The following is a 12,565-nucleotide window of genomic DNA, read 5'->3' on the forward strand; positions in this document are numbered from 1 at the left end:
CGTCCATGGCACTCAATGAGTTAACAGATCTGCTAGTGACAGGCAGTCTTTTAACAGCCGGTGTGTAGGACGGAGAGAGATGGACCAGATTGTGATCAGAACCACCGAGGGGGGGCAGTGCAGTGGATGTATATGCCTTTTTAACATTAGCATACAGTAGGTCCAGAGTCTTGTCTCCCCTTGTGGTGCATTTTACAAACTGTTTAAAAGTGGGCAGTGTCTTGGAGAGGGAGACATGATTAAAATCTCCAGAAAGGAAAATAAAAGCGTCAGGGTATTTTGCTTGTAATCTCGCAGTGGCTGCGTGAACTACGTCACACGCTGCTTCAGCGTTAGCTGACGGAGGAATATAAACAACAATGGCGATCACCCCAGTAAATTCCCTCGGGAGGTAATACGGCCGCAAACTGACCGCCAGCAATTCAATGTCTTTGTTACATATCTTTTCCTTTACAGTAGCATGGCCAGGGTTACACCATTTGTTGTTAACTAGCACCGCAAGCCCCCCTCCTTTCCGCTTACCAGTCGCTTTGGTGTCCCTGTCTGCTCGTATCGTCAGAAAGCCGTTAATACTGGAAATACTATCTGGTATGCAGTCATTCAGCCACGTTTCTGTGAAACACATGACGCTGCTGCCCCTGAACACACTCTGATCTCTCGCAAGAGCCTCAAGTTCTTCCATTTTGTTATTCAGAGAACGGACATTCCCCATGGTTATGGAGGGTAGGGCTGGTCTGAAGGTTCCCCTCCATGCTCGCTCTCTCCGTCTCCTATTTCTCTTGACGCCGGCTCGAGTTCCCCGACGTCTTCTGCGCAGTAACTCCTCCGGAATATTGTGCCGCGTCCCGGCCAGCTTGGCGAACGCCGCTAACTCCAGTAGGTCTTGTCTGGAGTAGACAATAGCCTGACTTCGCTCCTGCGCATGGAGTAATTTGCCCAGTACCAGGCATATTAAAAGCAGCTTTACCCACTCCATTTTAAAAACAACCACGAAGCACTATCAGCTCTAAAGCATAACTAAGATGCACAAGCCACAACTTGGAATAGCTGGGCACACATAAAACGATTTAAAAACAATAAAAAACGACCAAACACACAGAGCTGCACGCGACAGGCTGCCGCATCACCGGCGCCATCTTCTTTTAATAATCAAAAGTGAGCCTCAAGTTACAAAAGGTTCAGAGCTGCTGCTATTAGATTCTAGATATACAGATTCTAGATTGGTTAGACTCTGGATTGACCTGCTAATAAATAGACTCTTTTTAAATCTACTAAAACCTTTCTATAGATCCGGTATCATGTGACGATCCTGGAGAGAGAGAAAGAGAGAGAGAGAGAGAGAGAGAGAGACTGACCGTTTAACCAGGATGCGGATGGGGTCGGTCATGAACTTGTTGGTCATCTCCAGTATCTCGTGGGGCAGCGTCGCACTGATCAGACACACCTGGGTGGCTGGGGGCAGGTAGCGGTACACATCGTAGATCTGCTCCTTAAAGCCTGAGCACAACAACAACAACACACTTAGCATTAAAGCTAATGGGTTGTATGCCTCAACAAGTCAAGTCGACATCCATGTCTGTCCAGAGTCCAGACTCTACTGACATAAATGCTTCCAAGCTTCAATCGATGCCATGGTAATAATCCATGTCCAAATCAGTATTCGAATGCGTCAGTTTTCCCCCCCTTACATTTATTTTTAAATAGTAACCCAACATTATTAGTGCTAGTGAGTTGCAAGTGTAACGTTGCGTTAAAGCAATCTCTCTTCTTAATTCAACAAAAAGAAACTATAAGAATACCGTTGACGTACCGGATCAATAGAGCTCAACAGACACGTGACTTTTCGTGACGTAATTTGCCCCGGAAGTATGTTCCACGCCCATTTTCTCCAAAGACATTTCGATAAATCCAAATATAACGAGTTTTAAGGCTCGTAAGTTTCAAGCCAACACGTGATCCAGAGAATCGTGAGTTACCATAAAACATTTGGTTTAAACGACAACAAAAAATAACAACGGGATTTTCCCGTTATTTTATTCTGTGAGAATCTGCAGTCTGCTCTATCAGCTGATTTCTACGTTCTGCTGTGGATTAAAACACAAAATACAATCAGAACTCTGTCTCAACACGTCTCTCTCTCTCTACAGTATAGAGAAGCTCGCTCCATAATCGTCTATAATGTCTAGGTCTATAATGCATTATAGACATCATAGACATAGAAAGTTACAGATGACTCCTTTAACCCCGTCAGGCCCAAGAAGATTGGAGGTTGTGTCGTTCATAGCCAGATACGGGACCTAAAACACATTTACTATCCATTAGCATTGTGAGGCTGAACAACAGGACCCACTGACGATGTAAATGTGGTCTAAAAAGATGTGGAATAAAAAAAATTACAGATCATTATTATTATTATTTGAGATAGCTAAAAGTGATGTAATTTTGTAACCAAGGGTTGTACAGGGGCTCTAAATCCTTCCTGCCCGGACAGGAAGTGTCTCTCCTCACCTTTGTTGAGCATCTCGTCAGCTTCGTCCAGCACCAGCATCTTGATGGCTCTCGTCCTCAGACTCCTGCGACGAATCATGTCTGAGGAAACACAAACAACTCAGCTTCCTATTGGCTGCCTCAGTCACACAAACAACTCAGCTTCATATTGGCTGCCGCTATTTTGTCCCTTCGTCGCACCCGTACTTGTAGTCAAGCCGGTCGCAGCTGTTTCCTGTCTGTGCAGGCATGGAAGAGAAAGACAGCAATAAGCTTCTAAATTGCTCGTTTTACTTTAAGAAACTCCCAAATGGCACAGTGGACAAGTCAACAGTAGTTTGCACCTTGTGTAAAATGGCATTAAAATATCACCGAAGTACATCGAGTTTAAGCATACCGGAGCGGAGCAGCTAGCTCGCGCGAGACTCATCACTCAGTCTTCCTTCAGAGTCTCGGATGCGCGGGTCCTCTAACGGTTACCACTGGGAGGTCGGCTCCAATGGCTTCACGCGATATACACGTTATCAATATACACAGTTTCCAATACCGAGCCATTATTCACATGGAAGTGCTAAAGTTTTTAGTTCAGGCTGTGTCATTTTGGGTTTCAACTGCTCCACAGCGCCGCCGCCGGAAGTATCGGTTCTAATAATATAATAATAATAATTAAGCTATATTTGTATAGCACCTTTCATACATAGAATGCAGCTCAAAGTGCTGGATTCTGGAGCGTGGACTGCACTGTTTACAATTGTGCATTTATTTTCTATTCAAGATATATTTTGTAGACATTGTTACCTCCTGTCTACATATTGCACTTCTATTGAATTGAAAATAAATCTAAAATTCAAGATCACAAAGTACATTTATTTGCATTCATTTGATTCCCAATCACGACACACTGGTAAGAATTATTAATATCGAATTAAAAATGCTTTGAAATGCAAAATAATGGCATTTTAAACATGAGATACAAAGAAGCGATTAACTATAGTTAATCGCAAGATTAATCGCATTAAAAAAATTAATCGTTTGACAGCCCTATATATTATACGTCGGTCAAAACAGTTCATTAATTTTAATCGGCTACATTCTTAACGGCAGTTAACCGACTACCGGTTAATCATTAACATCCCTAGTCTCTACTGAGATGGATGGATATATAGATAGATAGATAGATAGATAGATAGATAGATAGATAGATAGATAGATAGATAGATAGATAGATAGACAGACAGACAGACGGATGGATAGATGGATAGATGGATGGATAGATGGATAGATAGATGGATAGATGGATAGATAGATAGATGGATGGATAGATAGATAGATGGATGGATAGATGGATAGATAGATAGATAGATAGATAGATGGATGGATAGATGGATAGATGGATGGATGGATGGATAGATGGATAGATGGATGGATGGATGGATAGATGGATAGATGGATAGATGGATAGATGGATAGATGGATAGATAGATGGATAGATGGATAGATAAATAGACAGATAAGGCTCTTTCATACACAGATCGCGCAAAAATTGCCATTTAGGAGTCCCATAAAGCCAGCCGCCTCGCCACAGAAATTGCTTTCACACAGAGCCAAGCCGCACGGCCACATTACCGTGCTGCTGTGTACTTTCAGGTGAAATCCCCCGCTCCCGGATTGAAAGGCGAGCGGAGGGATTTCCTGCTCCTCCTAGCCCAAATTAATATTTTCATAGGTTAGTGTAGCCTAGGCTACTCTATGATGAACGAATTCATTCGACAAGACTTCCCTCCTAGTCCGCTGAGCAGGGAGGATAGGTGCACTCGCATGGTGGGCGGGCAGATCGATATGGTGTCCTACTAAAATTGAAACGATACACGACCGCCCGCATATCAAACAGCTGCAGTCTGCATAACGTTCGTCGGGGGAATAGTATATTCACACATGACTACTTAACGTTAGTAGTTTTTGTAAGGGAATGCACAGAGCTGATTTCGAGAGGGAATAACCTCAGACCAACTCGCCACAGACAGCTATAGCCCTCTGAAGCTTATTATTATATCCGTTAATTGTAGCCTTCCTACTAATGTCAACATCGTTTGAGCATAAAGCCTAACCGCACGCAGCATTCCTCCTGGCGTCCCTGCAGTCATGATTGTATAGGCTACTTTTTTTACTTTCACTCGTGCACTTTCTTGATACATGAGGTGATTTCCCCTGTAATTTCTTTTATGAATGAGCAGACCATTCGCACCTTTTCCGGCTCGCTGCGACGACCTTTCAAATGGAGGCGGGTTGCCAGGTAACCCGGCGCTGTTACTACCTCCCGTCGTGGGACAAAAGGCGTAAAACAATTGTCCACGTGCTGGCCATAGTCCAGCTTCCTGATGTCCTCGCCCACATTGGTCCCCCCGATGCATGAGTGACACTGAACACTCATGTAGTCCCCCAGAGCCAGGAGCACCTACACACACGTACACACACACACACACGCAAATGCACACAAAACACATATAACCTAACCAACCAGAACAGACACAGCTCAGTAAATGAGTAAGTGAGGCGTGTGATTGGCTGGGTGAGGCGTGTGATTGGCTGGGTGAGGAGTGTGGGTGGGGCTACCTTCTGGATCTGTCCAGCCAGCTCTCTGGTCGGGGCGAGGATCAACGCCTGGGTCTCCCTCACCTGCAGACATGACAGCAATTAAGAGGGGGAGTGTGTGTGTGTGGAGTGTGTAAGCCACAGTATTTCCAAAGTCAAATGCTTGAAATGAGCTTGAGTCAAATATAAACTCAAATCAAACTGATCATGTATAATTTTCTTTCCAAATCCTTTGTCTTTCCATCAAGACAGATGATAATAATAAAATAAGATAGTTTGGATTTGTTTGTTTGCTGCAGAATTCAGTTTGTGTTATTTCAGAGTTTTCGGTCTTTGTTGTTATTGTAAAGTGTGGAAAATAGTCAAAGTAAAGAGAAATGTGGTGTGTCCAGACTGTTGTTGGACAGTCTAGCTACTGTAGCTCCTCATTGGATGGCCGGGAGGACGTGGAGGAGAGTGACAAAATGCAATCTGAGATAAGAATAGGAAGATGCTTAAGAACTGTAGTTCAGCTTACAGTTGATATATTCTGATATTCTGTCTACTGTTCCATGGGCCATCTCTGCTTCGTTCGGGAAGCTAAGCTAACGTAGCTAACGTAGTCTGGGTCTATGAACGTCAATAGCGTGCCAAAGACACACCTTCTCCCTCTCCATGGGATTTCATCCGCCATTCATTTCTCCATAGACCTTGTGTAAAATGCTTCTAAAAGTTGTCTTACTTGGTCAAACCAAGCAATTCAACTATACTTAGAATCAGGGGAGACCATATGACTTTTGACTTTTTTTTTCGGGTGGGCGAATTTCGACGAAAAGTCGACTTTGGCCCAGTGAATTTCAAAAGTTCATTCATTGTTTTTGTTAGAAATGCCCATCCCTAGTAAACTCACCTGGATGTCCAGACATTAAACAGGTAAACTCACCTGGATGTCCTGACATCAAACAGGTAAACTCACCTGGATGTCCAGACATTAAACAGGTAAACTCACCTGGATGTCCAGACATTAAACAGGTAAACTCACCTGGATGTCCTGACATTAAACAGGTAAACTCACCTGGATGTCCAGACATTAAACAGGTAAACTCACCTGGATGTCCAGACATTAAACAGGTAAACTCACCTGGATGTCCAGACATTAAACAGGTAAACTCATGTCCAGACATTAAACAGGTAAACTCACCTGGATGTCCAGACATTAAAACAGGTAAACTCACCTGGATGTCCAGACATTAAACAGGTAAACTCACCTGGATGTCCAGACTAGGGGTGTCACGGTACATGTATTCGTCCCGTGAATTTACGGTATGACCCTCACGGTACCTCGTTTCACGGTACATGAAACGACACGACGAATACGTCAAATCCAGAAGCACCTAAACGCTGTTTGAACGGCATTGAATTGAATTGAATTAAACGCCACAGAAGGAGACACACCAAAACAACACAAGGGCCATAGAAATCCGCGTTCACAGAATGGGACGTTTTGTGGCGATAAGCTGTTTTGCAAATTCTGTCAACATCAAGCCAACGAGGTAAGCTTGCCAATGTAACGTTACGTAGCCGCGACAAAGTCCTTTATAGTTGCGCGTTGCGGCTAAACGTTACATAACACTGACAAGGCTGTTAACTTGTAAACAAGCAACATACATCGCGTGGGATGAGTGATGCGGTCAAGCAGACATCTGCGGATGCAGACAGGCAAGCTGCGGTGAGGAAGAGGCGATGACTCCTTGTCATGTTCCAATAATCCATTAGATGACCGAACGTAATCATATTATGCTAAACAAAACTCACATCCAATAACGTTAATGCGCTGACAGGGTTCTTTCCCGTACTTACTGGGCAAAGATACCCCCAGTGGGGGTATCTTTCAACAGGGGTAAAGAAGTTTTTCTTCTTCTGCCGTTTTATTCTTCTTCTGAACATGTAGGTATTTTGACGTTGACTAAAGAAACACTGCCGCCTAGTGGCCGCTTTTAGATAGGATTCCAAATTAGTGCTTACATCAAACGCAAATGCTACATAAAACAAATACAACAGGGGGAGGGGTTGGTGGGAGTATTAGGCTACTCCACACATGCGCTCTGTTTACAAACTTGTGTACAATAAAGCTTTAAAGTGGGGGGAAATGCCTTTGCCCTGTCAAACAGCTGGAATACAGACATCTGAGAGGGAGGCGCACCCCACACTTTGAAAATCACTGCTCTAGAGTAAAACCTTTTTGTGTGGATTGCCTAGATCTTATTAAATAGTGGACATTTATTCATTCCCACATATTAGACACTATTTCTGATGGTAAAAATAGCGTAAAAAGCAGAATTCAGACATATTCAAAGGGAAAAAAACAGAATTTGGGATTTGTTGCTTTTTTCCCCCATTTTCGTACCGTGCCGTATTCGTACCGAACCGTGGCCCCAAAACCGAGGTACGTACCGAACCGTGACTTTTGTGTACCGTGACACCCCTAGTCCAGACATTAAACAGGTAAACTCACCTGGATGTCCAGACATTAAAACAGGTAAACTCACCTGGATGTCCAGACATTAAACAGGTAAACTCACCTGGATGTCCTGACATTAAACAGGTAAACTCACCTGGATGTCGAGACACTGCAGCACAGGGACGCAGAACGTGGCAGTCTTTCCTGTTCCAGACTGAGACCTGCACACACAGAGAGACAGCTAAGACACTGTGTGTGTGTGTGTGTGTGTGTGTGTGTGTGTGTGTGTGTGTGTGTGTGTGTGTGTGTGTGTGTGTGTGTGTGTGTGTGTGTGTGTGTGTGTGTGTGTGTGTGTGTGAGAGAGAGAGAAAGAGAGAGAGAAGCAGCTCAGAGAAGCCTCTGCTAAACATGAGCTGTGGATCATAACAGTAGAATCAGGACAAACTATCCCCACAGTTACTCTGCTAGACATGACTCAAACCACTTCATCACTGCCTAAACATGGGGAGAAGCTCTGGTTTTGGGGGCAGTGCTGCTGCCTACTGGAGAGGAAAGGTACAGAACAGGCTACAATCCTCTGGATCAAATTAGATGTTTTGAATGCATTTATTCCTCTAGTACTCTTCTCAGAGATCGACTGCAGCGGGAATATGTCTAGACTATAGCCTATTTGTTCAGCACGTCATACATCATTCTGGGCAAGCTTAGGACGCATCACTCATCGTTATTGAAACACAGACAACATGCAGGCTCCTATCTGCATTTGTGGACACAAATATGAGGCAATATTTCATCAACATTGCCTTGATGAGACAATGCAGCTTAAAACGTGTTGGCATGGGGAATAGCTTAAACTCAGTCATGGAGATATCAAAGTTGAAATGCTAGTATCGTGACTAGGGATGTAACGATAACCGGTTTTAATGATAACCGTGATAAAATTCCTTACGATAACCGCACCGCTTCAAATTTTCATTATCATTAAAACCGTGGTACCGTGATTAACAGTGCTTTGAAAAACATGGTAAATACTGTCCATCATCAACCAACCGGCAACGGTCTCCCAGATGCCTTGGAGAAATGATTTCAGTGAGTGTATCAATCCTTTTTGGGTCTGAGTTTTCAATATAAAACTTAGTGAAATGATTTCTGTGAGTGTATTAGTACTTTTTGAACATTTTCAGCACATTTTAATAAACCGTGATAATACGATAACGGTGATAATTTTGCTCACGATAATCATGATGTGAAATTTTCATGCCGTTAAATCTCTAATCGTGACAACGCTATCAACGAGTACTCGTGCCCATCCCTAGAAGAGAGGAGAGGAGATGAGGAAAGGAGATGAGAGGAGAGCTTACTGAGCGATGACGTCTCTGCCTTTGATGATCTGTTTGATGGCTCTCTGCTGGATGGCCGACGGCTTCTCAAAGCCTGAGGAGGAAAAACATCAGAGGTCAGAAGTGTGCCTGCAGCATGGAGTGTGTTACAGCTTCAGAGGACTATTCTTTCTGTGTGTTTCTTACTGTTTCCAGTAAAAAATAATCTAGTGTGACTGTGAACTCTGTCCTTTTAGAACATCATGGACGGGGACGAAGAATGGACCCTCCATGACCTCCATCCTGACTCCAGTGGGAAGAGACCCACCACCCCTATTACTATTATTACGGTAGTCCTGTTTTTATTACAGGTGATACAGTTACTGCTGTTGTAAATGTGCATCATTACATCAGAAATCCCCGGTCTCATATTTCAGCTCAAAATCTGCCGATTCCGATTGATCGGAGCACCCCTAACTACGAGTGAGAGAAAGCCTGGTGACGTAAGGTTACGTGAGAGGGGGGGCTGGGTAGGCTTGCCGCGGTAGTCGGTGTTACCGATGTTACACGGGAGTGGGGGATACACCGATTTACATAACATGTCCACCGGTAACACCGTTTGTTTTTACAGAGGAAGAAATGAAAGGAAAACTGTGCAGTTTCAGCGCCGGTGTAAATTACAAGCGCTCCCTCTGAGCCGCAGTGTGGCTCCACTGTTCTGGTTAGACCAGCAACTAATGTTAGTTGACACTAGGGCTGGGCCAACACAGTCTCACAGAAAATTGTATAATAGCAACGTTGCTATGTTACAATTTCGGCTCGAAAATTGTAAAATGGTAACGTTCTGAGATCTTAGGGTTAGGGTTAGGGTAGGGGGAGGGGTTAGAAACAGAAAATCTCCGTAAACCACGCCCAAACCACGCCCACCGCTCTAGACACATACGTTACCATTTTACAATTTCTGAGCCGAAATTGTAAAATAGCAACGTTGCTCCACAAACGTTGCTATTTTACAATTTTTTGGGAGATCGGGTTGGCTGGGCGATATGACCAAAATCTCATATCCTGATATAGGTCATTTCATATCCCGATACTGATATATATCACGATATAGCATATTTTCTGTAAATTCTATTTATAGTTTATATAAAATGACCACATGGCCTTTTATTTATGTAGCAGTTAAACCAGTTAAAATGTTGTCAAACCTCACAAAGGATACATGCATTCAGAATACAGGCTATTCTTTACAACACAAATAATAATAATTAGTTGCAGGGCAGTAGAATTAAACACAAACTGAACCACACCACCAGTTCGATTTTCAAAGAGGACACTAGCATTTGCTATTGATGCGTTTGATTTAAGCACTAATCTGGAATCATATCTAAAAGCGGCCACTAGGCGGCAGTATTTCTTTAGTCAACGTCAAAATACCTACATGTTCAGTAGAAGAATAAAACGGTAGAAGAAGAACAACGTGAACCAACACAACTCACCCAGGGAAAGCTAAAAGCTAAAGCTAATGATAGACGTTTTGTTGTCGGCCCTCAATGGATTTCCTTGGGATGATGAGAGGATGGGAAGAGATGTTTTGCCTGAACAAGGCAGGGATACGCTTCCCCGGTTCAAGGCCTTCACCTCCTTCCAGAACCCAGTTACTACATTACAGTTAAGGAGCTTCTCTGCCATAGAGTCTGCTCTAATAAGTTGTTCATGTCTGGCAACGTAGCGGATGGCTGATTTGTATCTGGCATGTGTGAACTTTTTGTAGTCCAGAGAAGGTCCCTGCCTGGGCCTGCCTGCCTGAACCCACTCACTGTAAGCTTCCCTGGCTGCAGCATGATGAGGAGCTACATGTTTCTGCCAACCTGGTTTACCCGGCTTTTTGCCCTATTTGCATATGTAAAGCAAGTACTGGCATTACAGATGGTTTCAGCTATAGTCTCATACATAGAGCAAAGAGCAATATGGTGAGCTTTGTTCTTACAATTAAGATCAGAACACATAATAGGATCATAAGGCAAAAACACATTGTCCAGAAGAGCATCAGTTCTTTCACCATACGACCTGATATCAACATCTGAGAGTTTTGACCAGTCTACTTTAGCTATAGAGCCGTCATTGCTCTCCCGACTCAACTCTGGGAGACTGTCCACCTCAATATACAAAGTAAAAGGAATGTGGTCACTCATGGATGCTTCAACAATCTCCATAGAGCGGATATTGGCATGAGCATCGGCCGTGGTACCAGAGTGATCAAGCCAGGATGTAGTGTGCCAGGCTTCACTAATATAAGTATAGCTGTCAGCTGGTAAGAGCACTTGGCTGGATATTATGAGATCACTGTCCTCACAAAGGTGAACCAGGTGCTTGGCAAATAGGGAGCTTTTATCCGTTATGTCAGCATTCCAGTCGCCTACGACATAAACACAAGTACAAGGATTATCCTGCATAAAAGAGTGTATAAAAGCAAGTTTACTTAGGTAGTCATCTTCATTGTGCAGTCACAAGTCAAGAGAAGCTTTTATGTTGACGATTGTCTAAAATCTGTTAAAACAGAGGAAGATGCTGTGTCACTGTGCAAGGAACTGAAAAATGTATGTGCGAAAGGAGGATTCAACTTAACCAAATGGATAACTAACAGCAGAGCTGTGTTGGCTTCAATCCCTGAAAGCGAAAGAGCCAAAGAGGCAGAACATCTGGATTTGGAGTCAGAAAAAGCCTTCCCATTGAGAGAGCATTGGGAATTCAATGGCATGTGGAAGATGATGTCTTCAAAGTTCAAGTCTCTCTGAAATCTCAGTCAGTCACAAGACGAGAGGCATACTCTCTACAGTAAGTTCTGTATATGACCCATACGGATTTCTTTCCCCGTTTGTCTTTACTGCAAAGCTCGTTCTGCAGGAGTTGTGTAAACTCAATTACGGATTGGATGAAGAAATTCCAGATGCCCTCAAGAAGCTGTGGCATAAATGGCTCATTGGATTGAAAGAGATGGAGAGCTTTCGAATTGATCGCTGTATCAAACCAAAGGCATTCCAATGCATTACATCTGCACAGTTGCATCATCTTAGTGATGCAAGTGAGAGTGGGTATGGTGTTGTCACGTACCTTAGAATGATGCTATGCTCCAACGATGATGTTCACATAGCTTTCATGACAGGAAAGGCGCGTGTTGTACCTCTAAAGAGAGTCACCATCCCAAGATTAGAGCTCACCGCAGCAGTGCTGGCCGTGCGTAAGAAAAGGATGATTTCCACAGAGGTGCAACTCCCTCTCTGTAAGTCTGTATTTTGGAGAGAGATCTGTTTTAAAATACATCAAGAATGAAACTCAGAGGTTTCACACCTTTATTGCCAACAGGATCAGTTTGATCAGAGAAGCAACAGATGTATCACAATGGAAATATGTTCACACCAAACAGAACCCAGCAGATCATGCTTCTCGTGGGTTATCAGATGATTCTTTCTTGAAGTGTAAAACATGGCTCAACGGTCCAGACTTTCTGAAATGACCAGAACATGAATGGCCAGATCTTCCTGACAAACTTAGCTTGATCAACGCAGATGATCATGACGATCCTGAAGTAAAGAAGGAAAAGATTAGTGTGAACACAACTGTCCATATGGAGCTTGAAGCAACAAGCAAACTTCTTCACTACTAGTCAGACTGGAGAAACTTGAAAAGAGCAGTAGCTTGGTTTCTACATTTAAAAAAACTGTTA

General features: G+C 43.4%; 1 protein-coding gene across 1 annotated transcript in view; it reads right to left on the reverse strand.

Annotated features, from left to right (window-relative positions):
* LOC310775955 (eukaryotic initiation factor 4A-III-like) overlaps positions 1–9,439 on the reverse strand; it is a gene marked incomplete at its 5' end in the record, with an annotated part of 67,008 nt that extends 57,569 nt beyond the window's left edge. Inside the window, 7 exons of the mRNA XM_083636077.1 lie at positions 1,356–1,497; positions 2,509–2,589; positions 4,831–4,942; positions 5,101–5,163; positions 7,674–7,740; positions 8,881–8,953; positions 9,352–9,439. Of these exons, the coding sequence (XP_083492203.1) occupies positions 1,356–1,497; positions 2,509–2,589; positions 4,831–4,942; positions 5,101–5,163; positions 7,674–7,740; positions 8,881–8,953; positions 9,352–9,439 (626 nt within the window). The remainder of the gene's footprint in view (positions 1–1,355; positions 1,498–2,508; positions 2,590–4,830; positions 4,943–5,100; positions 5,164–7,673; positions 7,741–8,880; positions 8,954–9,351) is intronic.
* Between the last annotated feature and the right edge of the window lie 3,126 nt (positions 9,440–12,565).

This window comes from Poromitra crassiceps (genome assembly GCF_964638095.1).
Source record: "Poromitra crassiceps genome assembly, chromosome: 4".
Lineage (NCBI taxonomy): Eukaryota > Metazoa > Chordata > Actinopteri > Beryciformes > Melamphaidae > Poromitra > Poromitra crassiceps.